Here is a 22,810-nt window from a genome sequence, read left to right as displayed (position 1 = left end):
CTTAGAAATAAAGTTCAAAACCCTCAGCACACTCAGTATGACCTGATCTTTGCCTCTCTCTCTGCAACCCCATCTCTCACTACTCTCCCCTGTCCACAATATTCATCAGCTGCACTCTGGGATCACTTCATTAACTTCTCTTCATCTAGCTAACCCCTCATTACTCTTCAGTTCAGTTCAGTCACTCAGTCGTGTCCGACTCTTTGCAACCCCATGAATTGCAGCACACCAGGCCTCCCTGTCCGTCACCAACTCCCAGAGTTCACTCAGACTCTCATACATCGAGTCAGTGATACCATCCAGCCATCTCATCCTCTGTCATCCCCTTCTCCTCCTGACCTCAATCTTTCCCAGCATCAGAGTCTTTTCCAATGAGTCAACCCTTTGCATGAGGTGGCCAAAGTACTGGAGTTTCAGCTTTAGCATCATTCCTTCCAAAGAACACCCAGGACTGATGGACTGGTTGGATCTCCTTGCAGTCCAAGGGACTCTCAAGACTCCTCCAACACCACACTTCAAAAGCATCAATTCTTCGGCCCTCAGCCTTCTTCACAGTCCAACTCTCACATCCATACATGACTACTGGAAAAATCATAGCCTTGACTAGACGGACCTTTGTTGGCAAAGTAATGTCTCTGCTTTTGAATATGCTATCTAGGTTGGTCATAACTTTCCTTCCAAGGAGTAAGCGTCTTTTAATTTCATGGCTGCAATCACCATCTGCACTGATTTTGGAGCCCAAAAAAACAAAGTCTGCCACTGTTTCCCCATCTATTTCCCATGAAGTGATGGGACCAGATGCCATGATCTTCGTTTTCTGAATGCTGAGCTTTAAGCCAACTTTTTCACTCTCCTCTTTCACCTTCATCAAGAGGCTTTTTAGCTCCTCTTCACTTTCTGCCATAAGGGTGGTGTCCTCTGCATTACTCTTTAGTCTTCAGAATAAAATTCTTATCTTCTGGCTGGGAGATTATCTTTGAGCCTACAAACTGGATTAGGTACACCTGACTCTACCATTATGTTCCGTTCCCTTATGAACTGGAACATCCATTACCGTTTATTATGTTGATTTTTATAATCGTCCATCTCTCCTGACAGACTTTAGGGTCTGAACACAGAGACCAAGTAACTTTTGTTCAACACAGAATGCCAGAGCCAAGTTTAATGCCAGCTAAGATTAACGGCTCTGCATTCGGGGACTAAGAATCTAAACTGAGATAAGCTATGATTTTTTTTTTTTTTTGGTAGCTTTCTTTTCATCTAGAGGCTGAAGCTTCACATCCACAATTAAACTCCCTTAACAGCAGCAGCAACGACTAAGGCAATTACTCAAACACGAAAAAAGCAAACAGGTGGAGTATCTTATCACTTCCCGCCCAGTGACTGTTCATCAAGGTTTCTCACACCACCAATCGCCGTGGGGGAAAATGCGAGTCTATTCTCCCAGTAGCGGCCTTGGGGGGGCTTAGCAAGGGGACCTCGGAGTTCAGAGTGGTGTAACAAGACTAGAAAGGGGGTAGGAAGATGCTAGAGTCCCTGGCTCCTGAGACAGACCAAAAAGAGGTTTCGGCCGAGGAGAAGGACCAAGAGCTTTATCTCCCCACGTACCAGGAGAGGTGGCGCTGCCTCGGTGCTGTCCCGCCCGGCCCGGGACGCAGCCTGACGAGGACGGCAGGACCCTGAACTGCACCGGAGCGTCCTTGGAATCGAGGACGCGCCTCTGCCTGCCCGGGAAGCTCCGGGCGTCCGAGGCGGCCGGCGGAGAAGTTGCAGCGGCGTCCCAGCGGGGTCGCTTGGTGCAGGGCTCACAGCCGGGGCCCGCGCTCATGCTGGGACCCGCAGCACTGAGTCTCCGGGCCAGCCCGGGCGTCGAGCCTCATTCACTAAGCCTGGGAGGGACGCACTGCGCCCCCTCGGTGCCGCCCGGCACCATGCCCCCTCTGCCGCTGACCGCTTCTGCCGCTCCTGCTCTGACAGCCTCCCGAACCAGGCCCTATCCAGACGCCTGCCTTCCCTCTTCCGCCGGCACCCTACCAGCCTCAGGACGAGCCGTTCTGATTCTGGCTTCGTTCACTTTCCCACCACCGGAAAGCTGCCGTCAGGTGCTTCCGGCTTCCGGGACGTACGCTGTCGCAAACCGGAAGTGTAAGGTTTCGCGAGCACCGGCGCCCGGAAGGTCAGCGTGTGAAGGAGCCGGTGGTAACGCGGGTCTTCCCGCTGTTACCGAGGAGCGACGGCCGAGCAGACTACCTCGGCCTGAGGCGGCGGGGAGAAGCAGACGGGCAGTTTGCTGCGACACCATGGAGGGCGGCGGGGGTAGTGGCAACAAAACCACTGGGGGGTTGGCCGGCTTTTTCGGAGCCGGCGGAGCAGGCTACTCGCACGCGGATTTGGCTGGAGTCCCGCGTAAGTATCAGGCCTGCGAACGTTCTCCCTGGTGCTTGCCACCACCCCGCACGTGCGGTGTGTCCTGTTCTCTCTCTTTTTTGCTGCGGTCGCAAGCTTCAGTGCCAGTAGTGGGGCCCGTGTGTCTGCACGGCCGCGTTTTCCAACACTGAACGAGTGTTTGGAGCCGTGGATCCGGAGAAGCTCTCTGTGGCTGACTTGGATCCGGGAGATCCCGCATGTTTTTTCCCTCTGATATTCAGGCTTCCTGCCTTACCGTTCCTCCCACATATCGAGCCCATAGGTAACTTTTTAACACAAAGTCACATACCCTAAGCCACGAAGTAGTAGCCTTTAGGGCAAAACACCCTATAATAACGCATACAGATGAGAAAGAAAGAGGCGTCAAGTGCAGAAACTTGTAGGAGAACTGAACTTTTTTACAGATATGAAAAAGAAGCCAAGAAGGAATTTTAGGAAACAGTCAAGTTACAGGGTGCCGAGGCACGAACACCCTGCCTGCGCCCTCTCCTAAATACCACGAACATGTATTCCAGATCTTTGGAACTTTCTAACTGTGGGTATTCACCTGGATGAGTAAAACGTGAACTTAAAGATAGTGGGAAGTTGGTGAAGGATAAGAGCTTTATAAAACTTTTATCTTGAGGCTCTCTCTACTCTTTCTTTAGGTCTTTTATGCTCAAAAACAAAAACAGCTTTTAAAGTTCCTGGTGTCACCTGTGTGAAAACTGAATCTAGACCATAATTTGCATGTAAGTTATAGGATATGGCTAGTTCATGAGTTTCGGAGCACAAAGGGCACCGCCTTAATGTGAAAAGGCATTATTACATTAAGATTTCAAGGTGAATTAAGAGATCAAGGAGTAAACACTATTCATTGAGTACGTGAGATGGAGTTTTCTGGGTGCAGGACTGCAACAGTTATATTTTTTAAAACGACCGATGTTTTCACAGAGCTTCCATTCCATTGAAGTGAGCCAAGTAAGTAAAGTGTTTCAGTTAGTGGTGAATGTGTAAAGGCAAATAGGATTTTGAGATGGTGATGGGAGCTGCTGCTAAGTCGCTTCAGTCGTGTCTGATTCTATGCGACCCCGTAGACGGCAGCCCACCAGACTCCCCCATCCCTGGAATTCTCCAGGCAAGAACACTGGAGTGGGTTGCCATTGCCTTCTCCAAATGGGAACTGAAGCCATTTAAAAATGGCCCAGGAAAAACTACTCAGGGTTGTTGACATTTGAGCTGTGATCTGAATACCATTCAAATGGTATTCAGGAGGTCTGAGAGGAGGTAAGTGTTTAAGGAACAGCTGTTAGACCATTGTGTCTACAATCTACAAGGGAGGTGGTGAGCCTGGAGATACTGAGATTAGAGGGGAAGGAATGGCAGCTAATGAAGTGTTTTATAAGGAGTTTGGACTTAGTTACAAGTGTAAATGGAAGCCGTTTAGATTGATTTCCTTTTCTGAAAAAAAAAATCAGTTTAATTACCATTTAGAAAGTGAATTGGAGAGACTGAAGCAAGGAAGGAGTCCAATTAGGTAGTGATTGGACTAGGATGGTAGCAATAGAGATGGTAAGTAACCATTCACGATAGATACTGGATATAGAGCTAATAGGAACTCTGAGTTGATGAAAAGACCAGAGTCCTGGGTAATGGATAGATTTGAGAACAATCATCTGAGATACAGAGGATCCAAAGATTAAATTTAAAATGTGAGGAAGTTGATTTTTCCTTGATAGATTTTTCTGTCTTCAAAGGTAATGGAATTCAAGTCTGGCCCTCGGAGAGCTCCCATTTTCTTTTGCCCTGACCTCCATCCTTCTGGTGATGACCTAGAATTCTCTATTATATAAATCAACTTTGTCAGCAACTGTTAACACTTAGATCTGAAGGAATTGCCTTAAAATATTTATACACAACACCTAACCCAAGTGATTTTTTTCCCCTTCGTGAAATTGATCTGTCTCTTGTCAGTCTTACTTTGCAATGTGTGTAGTCCCTCGTGGCTCAGACAGCAGAGAATCTGCGTGCAGTGCAGGAGACCCAGGTTTGATCCCTGGAGAAGGGAAAGGCACCTCACTCCAGTATTCTTGCCTGGAGAATTCATGGACAGAGGAGCCTGGCAGGCAGTCCATTGGATCACAAAGAGACGGACACGACTGAGCAACTAACACACACACACAGTTGTCAGGTATTTTTGTAGTAAAGTAGAGGGAAATTCGCTTTATGGATGAAGTGGGCTATGCTTCCTGCTACTTCAGTTATTTGGTCCCTGTTACTGCCAGTGTCCTTTTATGAGAGCCTGAGGCCGCCAGGAGGAGTCAGCCCCTAAACTGCCAGACAGGAAGGATAAGACAGGAAAGTGGGAGAAAATTTGCATATTGTAAATCAGAATGCAGAACACATTGAAGAGTCAAGAGCAAAACTAATGCTAAATGAAATAACTAAATGTTTATTGCAATATATTGCTTTCTTTTCTCTCTAGTAACTGGCATGAACCCTCTGTCTCCTTATTTAAATGTGGATCCACGGTATCTCGTACAGGTAAGAACTTTATTAGTCTGGTCCTCTACCTGACCGTTTAAACACTAACCGCAGGCACCTGTGTTGACTTGACCTGTGATATGTGCTTCTAGAGGCATCAAGTCTCTGCTCCTCTTCCACCCTTTTCCCCACAAACTCCACGGATCTGCCTTGCATCCCTTCCTGACACTAGGTGATTAAAGGATTTGGGGGTTTGGTTGGTTTCTTGTTTTGTTTTTTCATTTTTTTTTTAAGGTTGTGATAAAATTAACAAAATTTGCCATCTCTGACTGTACTGTTCCGTGGTTGCATTCCTAATACTGTGCAGCTGTTAGCACCTACCAGTGCCGTGCTTTTCATGCTGTAAAACTGAAACTCTGTACCCATTAAACAGTAGCTCCTTCCATCCTCCTCCCAGTTCCTGACAACCACCCTTCTGCTTTCTGTCTCACAGTTTTTGAATACTCCGAGTACCTCACATAAGTGGAATCATATGGTATTTGTGTGTGTGTGACTGATGTAGTTCAGTCAGCATAATGCCCTCAAGGCTCATATGCATGGTAGTATCTGTCAGAATCTCCTTTCTTTCAAGGCTGCATAATATCGCATTTTGCTTATCCATTCACGTGTCCTGTGGACACTTGGATTGCTTCCGTGGTTTAGTTGTGGTGAGTAGTGCCACTGTGAATTTTGGTGTATTAACACCTTTTCCAGATCCTCATTTCAGCTCTTTTGGTTGTACATCCAGAAATAGAATTGTCGTATCACGTGGCAGTCATATTTGTAATTTTTTGAGAAACTGCTACCCTGTTTTGCACTGCAGCTGTGCCATTTTTCATTCCCACCAACAGTGCACAGGGCTTCCAGTTTCTCCACATTCTCACCAACAGTTTTTATTATCTGGAATTTTTTGAGAATCATTAAAATGATTGGAGTGGTGACTTACTGTAGTTTTGATTAGCGTTTCCCTAATGATTAGTGGTCTAGTGGTTTTCCCCACTTTCTTCAATTTAAGTCTGAATTTAGCAATAAGGAGTTCATGATCTGAGCCACAGTCAGCTCCTGGTCTTGTTTTTGCTGACTGTATAGAGCTGCTCCATTTTTGGCTGCAAAGAATATAATCAATCTGATTTCGGAGTTGACCGTCTGGTGATGTCCATGTGTAGAGTCTTCTCGTGTTGTTGGAAGAGAGTGTTTGTTATGACCAGGGCATTCTCTTGGCAAAACTCGATTAGCCTTTGCCCTGCTTCATTCTGTACTCCAAGGCCAAATTTGCCTGTTACTGCAGGTGTTTCTTGACTTCCTACTTTTGCATTCCAATCCCCTACGATGAAAAGGACATCTTTTTTGGGTGTTTGTTCTAAAAGGTCTTGTAGGTCTTCTAGCCCTGGGTGTTCATTGGAAGGACTGAGGCTAAAGCTGAAACTCCAGTACTTTGGCCACCTCATGTGAAGAGTTGACTCGTTGGAAAAGACCCTGATGCTGGGAGGGATTGGGGGCAGGAGGAGGAGGGGACGACAGAGGATGAGAGGCTGGATGGCATCACTGAATCTATGGACGTGAGTTTGAGTGAACTCCGGGAGTTGGTGATGGACAGGGAGGCCTGGTGTGCTGCGAGTCATGGGTTGCAAAGAGTCAGACACGACTGAGCGGCTGAGCTGAACTGATGAATGATTGGTGATGTTGAGCAGCTTTTCATGTACTTATTGGGCGTTTGTGTATCTTTGGGAAAATGTGTTTTCAACTCCTTTGTCCAACTTTGAATCAGTTCATTTGATTTATGTTGAATTTTAGGCATTCTCTGTATATTCTGAGTATTAACCCCTTACAGATATATGACTTGCAAGTATTTCCTCCCATTCTGTGGGTTGCCTCTTTACTCTTGATGTTGTCTTTTGGTGCATAAAAATCACGAAGGCAAATATTTGTGTTTTATCGCTTGTTGCCTTTGGTGTCATATCCAAGAAATCATGGCTAAATGTGTTATGACAGAGCTTTTTTCCCAGTGTTTTTTCCTAAGAGTTACAGTTTTGGGTCTTCCATTTAAGTCTTTGATCCATTTTGAGTTAATTTTTGTGTGTGGTGTTAGGTAAAGACCCAGCTTCACTCTTTCCATATGGCTCTCCAGTTTTTACAGTACCGTTTGCTCAAAAGACTGTCTTTTCCCTGTGTAATGAATGGCCTTAACATTCTAGCCAAAAATCGTCTGACCATATGTGCAAAGGTTTATTTATGGACTCTGTTCTATTCGTTGATCTGCACGTCCCTATGTATACTAGTACCGCACCAGCATACATTCAGGCTTATTGATGATTGTAGCTTTGGTAAGTTTTGAAATCAGCAAGTGTGAGTCCTTCAGGATTGTTCTTCATTTTTCATGATTGTTTTGATTCTTTGGAGTGCCACTTGGTCATGATGTATAACCCTTTGAATGCTGCTGGCTTTGGTTTCCTGGAATTTTGTTTAAGATTTTGCATCAGTGTTCATACGGGATTTTGGTCTGTAGTTTTTTTGCAGTGTCTTTGTCTGGCTTTGGTATAATCATACTTGCCTCACACACAGAGTCATGAAATGTTCCAAGTATTTCCTCCACTTCAGGTTTTTGGAAGAGTTTGAGGATTGGTGTTAGGGTTTTGGAGTTTTTTGTTTTTTGTTTGTTGGTTTTTTTTTTTGCATCTGTGCTCCACGGCTTCCCTGCCCAGAGATTGACCCAGCCCATGGCAGTGAAAGTCTGGAATCCTGACTACTAGGCCACCAGGGAACCCCTGCATTGGGGGTTAGTTCTTTAAATGTTTGATTAAACTTACCAGTGAAGCCATCAGGTCCAGGGTTTTTCTTTGTTGTGAAATTTTTTTTTAGTTAGTGATTCAGTCTTTTTACTGGTCTCTTCAGATTTTCTGTTTCTTGGTGAGTTTTGTGTTTCTAGGAATTTGTACATTTCATCAAGGACATTCAGTTTGTTGGCATACAAACTTGTTAATGACAGTTTCTTATAATCCTTTTTAATTCTTTAGAATCAGTAGTGATATCCTTACCTTCATTTCTGATTTCAGTAATTTATTTCATTTATCTCTGCTCTAATCTTTATTATGGAGTCTTCCCTGGTGGCTCAGCAGTAAAGAATCTGCCTGCCAGTGCAAGAGATGCCAGTTCCACCCCTGGGTTAGGAAGATCCCCTGGAGAAGGAAGTGGCAATCCACTCCAGTATTCTTGCCCGGGAATTCCAAGGACAGAGAAGCCTGGTGGGCCACAGCCCATAGGATCAGGAAGATTTGGACATGACTGAGTGACTGGCACTTTGCTTAATTTATTTTGATGGTCTGTTACTAGATAAGTCAATGTTTATAATTGTGTTTTCTTGCTATGTTGAAACTTTACTGATGTAACATCATTCTCTGTTTCTTATAAACTTTTTATTTTCTAATTTTAATTCAGCCACCCTGCTCTTGTGGTTATTGTTTGCATGGACTCTCTTTTTCCATCCTTCCACTTTGAATCATTTTGTGTCTTTGGAAGTAAAATGAATCTGGTACAGCCAGCATATGTATAAACGGATCGCATTTCTGAGTGCATTGCGCTAATCTCTGTCTTTTGTCTAGAGTTGCTTACACTTTAAAGTGGTTACTGCTAAGGAGAGATTTTGGTGTTTTGCTCTTCATTTTCTGTAACCTAACTTTTTTGTCTCTCCTTTCTTACATTAATAACTTCTTTTGTGTTTGATTTTTTTGTAGGGAATTGTTTAAATTCCTTTCTCATAACCTTTTTTTTTTTGTATATACTCTATAGCAGTTTTCTAAAGTTATAACACTAGTTTGAATTTATACCAGTTTAACTTTAGTAACATACAAAAATACTGCTCCTTTACCACCTGTCCCTGCCCCTCTCAATTGTTGATGTCACAGAATTGTATCTTTATACATCATGTGCTCAAAAACATTATCCAATAATTCTTTTAAATCCTTTAAAATTTAAAGTTATGTAGAAATACAAAGGTGGAGTCAAAAACATAAGCGACAGTAGTCCTTTGAGAGCTGTCCATTTATCTGCTTTTAGTACACTCTCTGCCCCTTCATCAGGCTATGCGTTACTCTCTTATGTCCTTTCATGGTAGTTTGCAGGACTCCCTTCATCATATCTTGCAGGGCAGGTCCAGTGGTCACAAACTCGCTCAGCTTTTATTTTTCTGGGAATTTTTAATGTCTCCTTACTTTTGAAGGACAGTTTTACATATCAGCCCACTTCCTAGTGGCCTCCAAAGTTTCTCTTGAGAAATTGACTGATAACCTTATTGAGGATCCTTATATGTAAGTTGCTTTTCTCTTGCTACATTCAAGAATCTCTCTGTGTAGCTTTCAAAACTTTTGATTTTAATACATCCCAGTGTGGGTCTTTTTGAGTGTATCTTACTTGGTGTTTATTGAGTTTCTTGAATGTTCACGTCCATCTCTTTTATCAAATTTGGGGGAGTTTTCGGCCATTGTTCCTTGGAACATTCTCCTTCTGTGACTTACAGTCTGTATTCTCATCTGCTTTGCAATATCACAAAGATCCTTTAGGCTCTCTGTTCACTTCTATTCAATTATATTTCCTCCCGATCCTAAGACTCAGTAATTTCTATCGTCTTATAATTGGTGATTGTCTATTCTACCTGCTCAAATCTTTGAATCCATTTAGTGAATTTACCAGCTGTTGTTCTTTTCAGTTTCAGAATTTATTTTTGGTTTCTTTCTAGATTTTCCTTCTGTTTCCATTTTGTTCATACAATGTCTTGACTTTCTCTACATCTTCCTTAGGTCTTTGAGCATCTTTATGACGATTATTTTAAAGTCATTTAGATCTAGGCTTTTGTTTTAAAGCCTAGTCAGTCTACTATCAGGTGTTTCTTAGGGATAATTCTGTTGATTTTTTTTTTTCCCGTTGAATGGCCCATACTTTCCTATTGCTCTGTATGCCTTGTGATTTTTTTTGTTGTTGAAAACCAGACATTTCTAATAACGTGGTTAACTCTGGAGATGAGACCCTCCTGCCTTCCCTGAGGGTTGCCTTTATTTGGTTGTTGTTTGGGTTTTACTCATACAGGCTGGCTTTGCGTTGAGGGCCAGCCTGGAGTATAAACTGAAGCTCTTCTCAGTCCTTTTCAGAGCCTACACTTTTTTCCTGGACGTGTGTTGTCTCTTTCTGATTTTTCCTTTAGATAAAATTGCTTTTGAATGTTCTAGTCTTTAATGTCTAGTTCATGAAGGAGGAAACAGTAAGGCGAGCAGCTCCCAGCTTTTCTTCAAAACCCTGGGAGTGAGCAGGGGTGAGGGGGCACAGCAGCAGTGGCTGCCTGCTTCTGTGTGTGCATTTCTGAATCAGGAGCAGAGATCAGAGCACAGATTAGAGATTTACATGTAGAAGCAACAAGTAATTAGCTTTTGAACCCCATAAAAATATTGTGTGAGAAGTTAACAAAGTTTTAAGAGATCATTAAAGTGGGAATCTTTTTAATCTTAAACCAAATCAGTACATGTGAAAAAAAAAATTCTTTACTACCTGATCAGGTTATTGTTATTCAAAAGCCTATGCAAATAAGAGTGGTCTGATGAATACAAACATTTGAAATTAGGGGTTATACATTTTAAGGCTTATATTAGCCTCAGTTTTTTGTTGTTTGTTTTCTTGCGTTTTGATTTTTTGTTTGGGGGGTTTTTGGTTTTTTTTTTTTTTTGAGAAATTACTGATTCAACACAAATAAAGTTGCAGAAACTCAATTTACAACATCAAAAGGGCTTCCCAGGTGGCACTAAGGGTAAAGAACCCACCTGCCAATTCAGGACACGCCAGAGGGTTAGGAAGATCCCCTGGAGGAGGGCATGACAACCGACTCCAGTATTCTTGCCTGGAGAATTCCACGGACAGAGGAGCCTGGCTGGCTACAGTCCATGGGTCGCAGAGAGTCAGACATGACTGAGGTATTTAATACACGCGTGCGCGCACGCACACACACACACACACACACACACACAACATCAAAGAGTAATTGCTGGATATCTCAGGAATGCGAGGTTGACTCACTCACTGAGGAGTGAGTCAGTGCTGACGTGCACTTGTGCCTGCTAATGTTGATTATGGCCACATCTTTTTTCCCCCCCCATTTGCATTAGGATCCATTTCTGGATCATAAATAATCATCATATTTGTTTACCTCATATGAAATACAGCATTCCTAGAAACCTTAAGAAGCACAATTTAAAACTAACTCATTACTTGAAAAGTCAGGAAGCACTCAGAATTTACAAATATACGTTTAATATATTTAGACACAGAATCTATTCAGATTTGCTTATCATTGCTCAGCAGACCATTTAGGTGTGATGAGAGTACATGCGTTTATTTATTTGTACAATTTTTGGTAAGAATTTACGCACAAGCCAGAAATCAGAGCTAGTGTAGAGACGGAGTTTTCCTAGTCGTGAACGCATTCACCAAAGGCCAGTGTTTGCCAAAGCGATGCTTATTTGTTAGCATCTTGTGTTAAGGGTGTGTGCTGTGGTTCAGGAGCTTATTTTAGCTATTTTTATATAGAAAGCTTGGCAGAAGTGTAAATGTGTTTGTTCTTCGTAAAAGTATATTGTATTGCAAAATCAATCCTCTTGTGCTCTTACAGTGATGCTTCTCAACCTAGTATTCTTGCATGATCTTCAGGGCAGGGAGTTCATGCCAAATTTTGTGTATGCATTTACTAGAAGGAGGGTAGCTTTCCTTCTAGTAGCTTTCCGAGATTATAAAAGGCATATATGCCCTCCAAACAGTTAAGAACTGTTAAAGTGGTGTTTTTGCCCTTGTGTAAGTGGTCCAGTCTATTATACTTCTCTCGTTTCTGCTCATTTTCATGAACATTTGGTCTTAACATATAGTAAAATGGTGGTTGATAAATAGTATTAATAGCTACAGAATGAGTTATTTTCTCCTTCCAGACTGGTTTTTTGTTACCTCTCATAGCTTTCAGTTTGCCTTTCTATAGAGATGGCACTCTTAAATTGTCAAATTTATCGTGAAGGCAAATTACATATAATCTATCAAATTAACATTGAGAAGCTAAATTCTGAGCAAGAATTTATCCTAAGAACTAATGAGCATAACTGTATATATTATGTACTTCATTTCACTTTGGTTTACATGTTGCTTTTGTTGCAGAAAGTTTTATCTTTGTTTGACAAAGCATAGTGGAGTTTTACTTAATTTAGGTTTTACATTCTGTGAAAAACTCCTTTGAAAAACACTTTGCAAGTATAATACGTGTGTTGAGGGGAGCTGAACTTGATTTTCATTATTATCCCTGTAGGATACAGATGAGTTTATTTTACCAACTGGAGCTAATAAAACCCGGGGCAGATTTGAACTGGCCTTCTTTACCATTGGAGGATGTTGTATGACAGGTTGGTATTTATATATGGTTTTTAAGTGTCCTAAATCCAGGTAGTCAAAAGTGCTTAAAATCCAAGGCAATTAAAATAATAGCTTCAGGGTGTTTTTTTAAAAAATCATTATTTACATTTTTTCTTATTAAATAAAAATGAAAAAGAATCAAGTATAATTGCTCTTTAATATAAAGCTGATTATTTGAATGAATTATTACTCTGATTTGCCAGGGGCCGCATTTGGGGCAATGAATGGTCTACGGCTAGGATTGAAGGAAACCCAGAACATGGCCTGGTCCAAACCAAGAAATGTACAGTAAGTCTCATGTGATGACATACTGATGTTTGAGTATTAATCTCTACTTTGTTGGCCTAATGAGCACGACCTTGAGATTACAATATTTAGAGTACTGCATAATTTTTGGTCAGTTTTTTTGCTGGTGTTTTCCCCTTATTCATTATAAAAGGAATTTAGGAATCAAGTTGCTGGGTCTAAGCTTTTAGGAGTGATTTTTGAATCAGTGTCCATCAGCTGGGGCTATTCCAACCTAACTTCTCAGCTACACCTGTTCTATTTTGCAGGCCTATATTACATGCTTTTCAAATTGTTGAATTACTAGTACATTATTTGGATTGTTCAGGGCTGTGCAAAACCATAGGACATGGTAAGTGAAGAAATAAGAAGCACATAAGAGTGATTACTAAATTTGCTGTCATTTGATTGAATTACTCATTGACTTCACCCTCCATTTCTGAAATGCAAAGGCACAGAAAATGTCCATGAAATTCCTAGAACTTAGAGATAGTTCTGAAAGGAGTAAGATAGTCTTATCTTAGGAAACTGAAGTTTGTAGAGAAGGGAAAGTTCAAATAAACAAGTCAGAAAGTGTACATAATGTGTATCTTCACCCTGCTTAAGAAACAAAGATGACCAGACCCTTTTGCTGCTCCTTAAATAATGTTATTTAGTTTTTCTAAACAAAGTGCATTTTATGCTTCATATGAGTGAAAGGACACAGTATGTCTTTCTTTAAGCTCCATTTTCCTTAGCCAGCAGATGGCAGCAGGTGTGTTAGAATGAAATCTTGGGAAACCTGAAGGCCTGTCAAACTTTTCACCTTCCTGTTACTGTATGGATCACTGCCCTTGCTTTACAAGCTCAGATCCTTGAATATTTTTGTATTTATATTGGTGATATTCATTCTTTACTCCAGTTTTTTTTTTTTTTTACTTTTTGTATTATGGATAGTTTTGAATATATACAAAAGTAGAACCATAACCCAAGTTCAACAACCATTAGCCAGCACCAGGACCAATTGTGTCCCATCGCTTTCTTCCCTCCCATATTATTTTGAAACAAATCCCCAGCATCATATTATTAAATAACAGTTTGGAAGGTCTCTTAGAAAAGATAACCTTTGTTTCTTAAAACCATCATAGTTATTAAATTTTTGAGAGTTGAATTAGTTTGCTTTTCTAAAGTCAGATTTTTTAAATCTTATACATCATTTTCTTTTATATACTCATTCTGATTTTTTTAGACAGAGGTAGCATTTAAAAAATGGAAAGGTAATCAGGTTTCAGGCCAGAAAAGATCTGTGTAGTTTCAAAGCCCAGATTCATTACTTATTGGGATCTTGGGTAAGTTTCCCTACTTTCTGCCTTTAATCTATTGAGAGATGATTACAGTGGGAAGTAGGTAAGGACCCAGTAAGTGAGAGTATGTTGCCAATCATGTTGCAAAGAACTCTGCCACTTTGCAGCGCTACCAGCAATACAGTAGTGAAAATTGATAGTTTTAGAAGCTTATCACAAATGAAAAACAATTAAGTGCTAAACTTAAAATATTAGTAAATATGTAGCAATTAACTATTTAACAATATTTGTAACCATTACTAATTTTTTAAATAATCCTTTAGAAGTAATACACAGTTTTGTTATTATTGAGCGTTAATGTAAACGGGTTCTTTACTGCTTGATATTGTAACTCCGTGGTCCCCAGCAGCAGTCAGCTGTCGGGACGGCCGTTCCTGTGACAGCGTTGCACTGCTGGGAGAGGAAGGCTCTGTCCTCTGCTCCAGGCGCCTCCGCCGCTGTCCTGGTGGCGTCCGGCACTGGTGAGGGCGGGCCGTGCTCCCCTGAGAGTGTGCTAAGCGCTCCCCGTGGCCGCTTAGCGCTGGTGTGGGGGCAGACACAGTGCGCTCGTCAGGTCTCTAATGGGGCGCTTTTTCCTTCTCTCTGGGTGCTTGTAAGATACAGTCCAGGATATCATTCAAACCTTTTATATATTTAATAATCTATTTAGTAATTAGAATTTTCTTTATGCATTGCACCAAAACACTGGGAGTTTTTAACCTAACCTTCATTTATGTAAAGTAAAAGGATTCCTTACTGAATTCTAAGGAGGTGTTAAGTTTTAAAATTAAAAAAATAAAATTAAGAAAACTTTGGGTATTGTATTTATATATTTAAAATTGATGTTATATGGTTTTTCTAAATACTAAAGCAATACTGGTTCTAAATACAGATTCTTTCTCTTTCTGCCCTGGTAGGATCTTGAATATGGTGACTAGGCAAGGGGCACTTTGGGCTAATACCCTAGGTTCTCTGGGTAAGTAGATATCTCACTTTATAATAAATCATTATCATTACAAAGAAAGAATGTACATGTATCATGAACAATTTGATCAACTAAAATTCTGGTGCTGGGATGTTCATAATTATGTTTAAATCCACTCGGGTGAGTAGTGTAAATACTACTTAAAAAAAGATCATAAACTATTGATATATAGCAAAATAATGCCAGGTGCTAATACCATTGTGAATATACTCTTTGCTAAATATTTTAAACACTACATACTCTCCTATCGCATCAAGACACCAAATAAAATCATATTTTAACTCGGTGAAATCCAGATAGTTTAGCAACAAGGCAGATGTTTTTGTGTGTTAGGAAAAGCTCAAGGTTCTGTAGCAGATATGAGGAGGAATCCAGCCCTCCTGATATGTTTTCCTAATAGCCCATTCATCATCCTGTTTACCTAATGAGATTTCTCAGACTAACTGCCTGAGTTGCAACAGGGCCTTTGTAGATACTAGAAATATTTGCAGTTCTAAGGAAGGTATAATTTAGTAGTAATTAGGAACAAATGCTTTCATACTATAGTGTTTATGAATGATTGACTCTCTTGATTATTCATGACTAATATAAGAAGCTTACTTATGGCACTTATGCCCTCGACCAAAGTTTTCTGTGTCTGAAAGTCTTTAACTGATGGCAGATTAAGTAAGAGAAAATGTAGGTAGCTTGTCAAAAGATAAGAGAGGCCTTTTGTGTGACAGAGACGCCAGCCTTGTCATAGGCTTTGGAAGCAGGACATGGTTACCCTTAGACAGCCAGGTCTGCGCTCGGGATCCTGGTAAAGGGCTGCTTCCCTGTGCTGCTTGTGGCCCAATGCCCCTCCCCCTTGCAGCCACCCTCCTTTGTATCGATGCTTGTGAGATTGCTTGCATACCTAGAGTGAGCCCCTGGACATTCTCAGTTCAGTTAATGTTCCAGAAATATCAATTCTGAGCAAGCTGGAATGGTCAGTTACCCTGTATGTTTTCCTTATAATGTGGTCAGTTATGATGTTTTGCTCAAGTTTAGTTTCAGTTAAATAAATTGAAACTGGAAGAAGAGCCTTTGTAGAAGTATAAAAACTTAACAGCAGAGGAGTTGTGAGGCCGAGTTTGCTGTAATTTTGAAAAAGGGCAGGAGAAGAGGTAATGCCTTCATGCGTTACGTCTCTTCAGAGACGAAAGAGAACGGCGACTTAGGGGAAATGCTTGTTAAACTAAACAGTGCTATTGTTAGAGTTTTCACATGTGCAGAAACTAACTCTCAATTGTCTTGAAGTCGTGTTTCCCTTAAAATAGAAATGCATGTGTTTTGCTTTTGTTTCTAAATTCTGAGTACAGCTGTTAACAAATAAATGGAAGTGAAAAAGATACTCTTCCAGGGTCTCTGCAGTGTTACTCTCCATAAATAGCTAAAAAATTTCTTTGCTTTCCAAACACTTTCTTTGCCTATCCAGAGTCATACACACATGTGCCTGCTTCACATGTTAGTGAGCAGAGCTCTTCCTGCATTTTGAGTGCGTAGTATTCCATTGTGTGGAAAGTCTCTCTGGATCAGTCCCCTCTTGAAAGTCACGTGATCTGTTGCTAAGCTTTTGTTATTACAAACAGTGTTCCAGTGATCATTGCTTATATGTCTCATGATGTCTATAGAATGCGTTTATCTGAATATCATTGCCATACTGACTTTCAGTTCACTTTTTTATTGCGACCCGCTCCGTTTCCCTTGTAGCTTTGCTTTATAGTGCATTTGGTGTCATCATTGAGAAGACAAGAGGTGCAGAAGATGACCTGAACACAGTAGCAGCCGGAACTATGACAGGCATGTTGTATAAATGTACAGGTAGGTACCGTTAAATGGTGGAACTGTCTCTTAATACAGGTGAAGTATGCTTTTTGGCCATACTGTAGTTTTTAAAAGAATTTTTATTTTGGTAGTATAGTGTTCTTTGATACCTCATGGTTTGCAATTTTATTTTTTAATTTTCATAAACTACACATAAAATTGACCATCCACACTGTTTAAATGTACAGTTCAATTATGTTAAGTATATTAACATTGTTATGCAACTCCAGAACTTTTCTTCATCTTATAAAACTGAAACTCTGCCCACTAAACAACAACTCTGTCTTTCCCCCTTCTGCAGCCCCTGGCAACCACCATTCTACTTTCTATGAATCTGATTCCTTGAGGGACCTCATGGAAGTGGAGTCGTGTAGTGTTTTTCTTTTAGTGACTGGCTTATTTCATTTAGCATAACCTCGCAGTATAGCATGTGTCAGAATTTCCTTCCTTTTTAAGGCTGAATAACATGCCATCATACATATATACCACACTTTGTTCATTCATCTGTCAATGGACACTTGGGTTGCTTCTGCCTTTGGCTACCGTGCATGATGATGTTATGAACAGTGGTGGAGTAAATCCTAAGAGTTGAATCAAAATTACTTGGATGAAGATCAAATATCAAATTGTCCTCTAAGATGCAAAAGAAATGAATATTTGCTGAGTTATGGTTATATTCTCAGTAATAACCACTTAATATATAACTTGTTAAACTCTGTGAAGTGATAATCACAACACCCCAGTTTTATAGATGAGCACATTATTAAGATGTTCTTTTTCAAAAGATCATAAAACTAGTGACAGCCCCAGATTTTTATCACATTTCTGTTTTAAATTGCCTAAATTTATGCCATAATTGCCTATTTATGTTCTGTACTCAAGCCTCTGAACAGTACTTTTGTTTAATTGTTTTCTTATGCTTCAGACACTTGATTAAGTAATTTTTGTTCTTAGGTAATTCCTCCATCACAAACATCAAGTAGCATTTTTTGCCTCATTTTCACTAGAAATGAGAGAGAAGTCTCTCTTACAGGATTATAAAATCTAAAATTTCATGGTATGTCTGAGAGCAAGAGGCTTTTTTAATACTGAAAGTGGTAACATGTGGAATCGTATCCCTAAGAGCTCACAAGACTTCTTACAACACGTGCCTGTTCTGATACACATCAGCAGAGCTCCTAGGCACAATAAGACAGGAAATATCTCCTAGGCACAATAAGACAGGAAATATCTTTTGTATACACGAAAATGTTGGCATAGAAAAACCTTGTTAAAAACCTACAAATACTTTCACACTGAAAATCTTTGGGGTCAGACAAAGGAGTTTAAAACCTTAACTGGCACCACAGGGGTGGCACTCAGCCAGCAAGTGTTTAATCAGCCCAAGCTGTGTTTATGAAAGATCAAAGTAAAATTTAAGGAACAGGAGATTTCGCACAAAAATCTGGAAATTTTAGCTTCTTTTGCAAAAATGGAAGACACACGGCTCACGTTGTCTACGGTAGCAAATGGCAGGGGCTGCGGTGCGGGCGCTGCTCCCCCGTGGATGGACACGGAAGCTCCAGCCCCGTCCTCACCTGCGCTGCTCTCTTACTCAGCCTCAGCCATTACAGCCTTTCCTGTGTTGGGGGCAGCCTTAAGTAGAAGAATGGACTGAATTACCACCTCGTTTAAGACACATTACGCATATTTTAAAGATACAAAGGGGAAGGCTGAATACTTGGGATTATCACAAGAAAAAAATGAGAACCTAGTTTTCTGTGTCCAGGACTTCCTTGCAGGAATAGCATCTTCCCAGCCTGGGACACCTCCAACATAAATTATGGAAAAGAATGCTCATGGCTCAGAAGAGAAAAGGCAAAAAAGAATATTCATTAGTGCTTGGTCAGGTGACAAGTGGGTTTCCGTTTTTCAGATTTCAGTTTCCACCGCAATTGTGGAACACAGAAGAGGTGAATGACCTGCTGACCCAGAATTCCAACACTGGTTCCTAGTTCCCGGCTGACTAGTTTAATTCAGCACACCAAAATTGCGGACAGAGGCAAATCAGTGTCTTTTATTGATTTCTGGTTTAGATGCCACTTAAGACAAAGCACAGAATTTTGTGTGGCAGGAATTTATTTAAAAAACTCCCAGATTCAAGGATTTGGAAAACAGTTTAGGTACTCCTTTAGTCTAGAGTCAGCCTAAACCAATGAGGAAGGAAGATGGACGATGGTGGCCCAGTGTCAGCGTACGTAATGCTGCTGAAGTGTACACTTCACAGTGGTGAATTCTGTATTATGTGTATTTTATCACAGTTTTAAAGAGAATTTTTTAAAAACAATTTAAGTTAAATAGTGCAGAAATTTGTTGAATTTGTAAGCTGTCTCAGTGTGTAGGTAAGGCCGTTCCCCTAAAACAGGGCAGTAGGCTCCTGCTGGCCAGATGCCTGTCTCTTCACAGTTTGCAGACTAAGAATGTATTTTACATTTTAAAATAGTTAACATTTTACATGGTTATATGTATCTACAATATGTAGGGTCGAAACATCAAGAAATAGCAAGATACACATTCTTTAGAAACATGCGGGTAAAAAGTGGGTTTATTTTCCAGCCATTTGAAAAAACATGTGCTGACCCCTGTGCTGAAGTAATTATCAGTTCAGTGTGTTAGCTCTGCCAGTAATCAACTCTATGCCAAATAAACTAGGCACGTAAATATTTCTGGGCCTCGTTCTCCCAGGTTTAGAAGAGATGACATTTGCCCTTTTTGGAAGAATTGTATAAGGATCCAAAAGATAGACAATAAAACTGACACGGAAGCCTCATGTTTGTTTTGCTTTATAGAGGTTAACCATTGGCCTCATTTGGTTCACTGTGTTCAGAGCAAGCGTATTTGCTAATCAACTTCCTGTACTTAGTTGGGCAAAGGTTGTTTTGTTACAGAAAGCCTAAAGCCAAGGCTGTTAAATTCTTTAACAGATCAACCAGATGGAAAACCCTGACATTATTGGAAAGAGTTAAAACTAAAACGTAATAAAAGGCTACCCTTGAGTCAGGCTTCCCTGGTGGCTCAGCGGCCAGATAATCCACCCACAGCGCAGGTTCAATCCCTGGGTTGGGAAGATCCCCTGGAGAAGGGAAAGGCTACCCACTCCAGTATTCTGGTCTGGAGAATCGCATGGACTACTGTACAGTCCATGGGGTTGCAGAGAGTTGGACATGACTGAGCAACTTTCACTGAGGCAGGATTACTGTGATTATCAGTAAGTCATACACTACATGTTTGGTATCTTCTTGGTAGAAACAGTTGCTCAGTCGTGCTAGAAACAGTTTTTTCTTAGCCTTCAGAGAAGGCTGGTACAAAAGGGTTATGTTTTGTACTAAGGTTGTTTCATTTTGGTATGAAAGTAGAAGGCATTCTAGGGGATAAATTGTTGAGAGACACTTCACTGATGTCCCGAAGTTCTTAAATCTTTATAGTTTCTGGTTTACACTGGAGTCTTCTGTTTTGTAACCTGCTTAAAGAACATTCATTACACTCAGAAAATTTCGCTCTAATGTCTGAACCATAGGTGATGCTGTCTCAGATGGCATTTATTTTTCATGGGCTTCATAGCTTATTTTTTCCATTTCTAGAAATTTGGTCTAAAGTTCACTGTCAGCCCATTTTCCAGCCACATTGAATACAGTTGCAAATTCAACTGTCTTGCCTAATCTTAAGTGTGGCAAGATAGAGAGAGGAGACAGACTTGAAGGAAATATCTCCCACTTACTGAAATTAATTTTTTGTGTGTATCACCCCCTTCCTACATGTTTGGTGGCTGTTTATAGGTGATGCCTGCAGTTTGTTTGGGTTTGAGAGAGATAATTAGGGTACTTCAGAGTTGAGGCCTAAGTCAGCCAGCTATCTAAAGTCTTCAGGCTAGAGAGGCTCCTAGAGGGAGTAACCCTTTAATCTATCATCTGAAGCCATCTGGCAGGATGTGCATTGCAGAAATAGTGGGTCTGAAGTGTTCTAACTCACCAGTGTCACTGAATTTCATGGAATTTACTGGAGTGTAGCTAAAGGGCTTCTAATAAGGTATACCTTAACCACTGGACCTTTGCTTTCCTAACACATGACTTGCAACAAATACTCCATAGATACCATACAGACTACCTGAAGTCTGTTATCCCTGCTTATTTGTGAAACTGTTAAGAGAACATCAAGTATTTCTTAAAAGCTTCTTTGGGTACCCCCATTCCTTTCACTAGACTTGGTGACTATTTTCAGGTAACTGGTTGAAACATATTGTTTCTGCATTTCAAATGAAATACCTATTCCATAATCTTTTTCCACGTGAAAAAATTCTTTTGTTAAGCAAAAATAGCTCAAAGTCTAATCCTAATCCTGGAATGTTTTTCAACTAGTATGACGATGCTTGGAGCTTCCCAGGTGGCTCAGTGGTAAAGAATCTGCCTGCCAAGCAGGAGACGCAGGTTTGATCTGTAGGTCAGGAAGATCCCCTGGAGAAGGAAACGGCAACCCACTCCAGTATTCTTGCCTGGAGAATTCTAGGGACAGAGGAGCCTGGCGGGCTGCAGTCCTTGTGGTCGCAACAGAGTCAGACATGACTGAGTGACTAAATGATGCTGTTATGTCTCTGGTCATTAGTTGGAGATTTTCTGAAACATCAGAATAGGGATAGGTAATGGGAGAGTCGGTGCTTCATCAGCGCCCAACTCAGACCTTGATTACAGCCATCTTATCTCCCACCACTATCTTGAGTCTTCAAAGTTAATATTTAGAGGACCTGTGCAGAGTCCAAAGCCTGTTAATACCGTTTCCAAAGAGGGTATCGCCTTGTTTACATACTGCCTTCAATCAATTGACAGTGCCAGTGAAGTTCTAAAAATTATATGACTAGCAGGGAATTACTGATCTGCCTGGGATTTCAATAAGCATAAGGTCTTGTCCAAAAATGTCCTAGGATCAAGTCAGATTGAGAAAAGTCAAAACACCATGCTGATAACTGTGAAATTAAAAGTGAAAAAAGGTTGTTACTATGGATCCATCGTTTACATATTAAGCAGGTGATTTAGGGGGAATCTGTGTCTACTGAATTTCAGTCTTGGTTTATTATTTTCAGAACTTAACTCTGTTTGGGATGGAACCTTCATAAATCTGAAGAGTGTGTCTCAGCTCTGCAAGCCTCTCAGGTCGCCCTCTGATGGGACATTGTGCAGCCCAAGTGTGTAACGATGCTCTCCCTTTTCCTCTCCCAGGTGGCCTTCGAGGGGCAGCACGGGGCGGTCTAGCAGGACTAACGCTTACGAGCCTCTACGCTCTATACAATAACTGGGAGCACATGAAAGGCTCTGTGCTCCAGCAGTCACTCTGAAGATTCTGCTAGTTTACAAACGGAGGACACTTAGTAGTCACCCTGATCAGTTTATAAGTCAGTCTGGGGGCATTTACTCTTCTATCTACAACTAATTTGAAAAACTAGAGATTCCAATTTGCTGTGATGAAGAACATGGATGGTTGACCAGGACTGGCACTCCTTCCAGCCATTACCGAGTTGAAGACAAAACACCCCTTGGCGGCTGAGTGATGTGGTTCTCTTAAGAAGACCTTGCACCTGTTTTTGCTCCTACCCACTTCTGGAAAACCACTTAATCCCAGAATTCAGGCCTGCTTGTCAATACTGTACCAGCCACATTTGTTCATTTAATGATCGAAGACTGTAATATTGCTCTGTATTCCCAATAAAGGGTGAAAATAGAACTGAAGTCCTAACTCCAACATTAAGTGGGTGTTTCTCCAAAGTTGCTCTTGACTTATCTCTGCTCCCATCGGCCAAAGCATGTTTTCATGTTTGTGATGAAGTGAAGGGCTACTAGCAGCATTAGCAACTAGGTTAAAAATTTTTCTCCAACAGAGCTGACACGACCAGCCCAAGATAGCTCAGGTTAACTATTACACCGTCGGTGTACTGTGCTAGAACAATCCTAACTCAGTCTCACTGGGGACGATGAGAGAGATGGCA

At 41.0% G+C, this 22,810-nt stretch overlaps 2 protein-coding genes and 1 non-coding gene across 4 annotated transcripts in view; 2 read left to right on the top strand and 1 right to left on the bottom strand.

Moving 5' to 3' along the window:
* Positions 1–2,122, bottom strand: part of PARG (poly(ADP-ribose) glycohydrolase) — a 116,523-nt gene extending 114,401 nt beyond the window's left edge. The window contains exon 1 of one of the 2 annotated variants that reach the window (XM_040242842.1): positions 2,035–2,122. Coding sequence is in view for 1 of the 2 variants with exons in the window: in XM_040242841.1 (XP_040098775.1) it covers positions 1,609–1,828 (220 nt within the window). In the remaining variant the exon portion in view is untranslated. Of the gene's footprint in view, positions 1–1,608 lie in introns of both variants that reach the window. The other variant, XM_040242841.1, reaches the window with a different exon arrangement.
* An 18-nt stretch (positions 2,123–2,140) lies between these two features.
* Positions 2,141–22,560, top strand: LOC120865500 (mitochondrial import inner membrane translocase subunit Tim23). Its single transcript, XM_040242836.1, has 7 exons — positions 2,141–2,406; positions 4,892–4,950; positions 12,257–12,350; positions 12,564–12,648; positions 14,885–14,943; positions 16,684–16,794; positions 22,047–22,560. Exons 1-7 carry the CDS (start codon positions 2,301–2,303, stop codon positions 22,160–22,162), a joined length of 630 nt encoding a protein of 209 aa, XP_040098770.1. The 5' UTR covers positions 2,141–2,300; the 3' UTR covers positions 22,163–22,560.
* Positions 14,330–14,528, top strand: LOC120865537. Its single transcript, XR_005721444.1, has one exon. It is a non-coding gene; the product is annotated as a small nucleolar RNA SNORA74 (small nucleolar RNA).
* Positions 22,561–22,810: the final 250 nt, after the last annotated feature.

The sequence above is a fragment of the Oryx dammah genome, unplaced genomic scaffold (genome assembly GCF_014754425.2).
Source record: "Oryx dammah isolate SB20612 unplaced genomic scaffold, SCBI_Odam_1.1 HiC_scaffold_6, whole genome shotgun sequence".
Taxonomy (NCBI): Eukaryota; Metazoa; Chordata; class Mammalia; order Artiodactyla; family Bovidae; genus Oryx; species Oryx dammah.
Note: the sequence above shows the minus strand (reverse complement) of the source record. Positions and strands in the feature narration are given on the sequence as shown.

Excerpts from the sequence above, each read along its gene's own strand:
- LOC120865500 (XM_040242836.1), top strand. The coding sequence starts at position 2,301 with ATGGAGGGCGGCGGGGGTAGTGGCAACAAAACCACTGGGGGGTTGGCC. Across the intron at positions 2,407-4,891 it reads GGATTTGGCTGGAGTCCCGC|TAACTGGCATGAACCCTCTG; the intron begins GTAAGTATCAGG and ends TTTTCTCTCTAG. Across the intron at positions 12,649-14,884 it reads TCCAAACCAAGAAATGTACA|GATCTTGAATATGGTGACTA; the intron begins GTAAGTCTCATG and ends CTGCCCTGGTAG.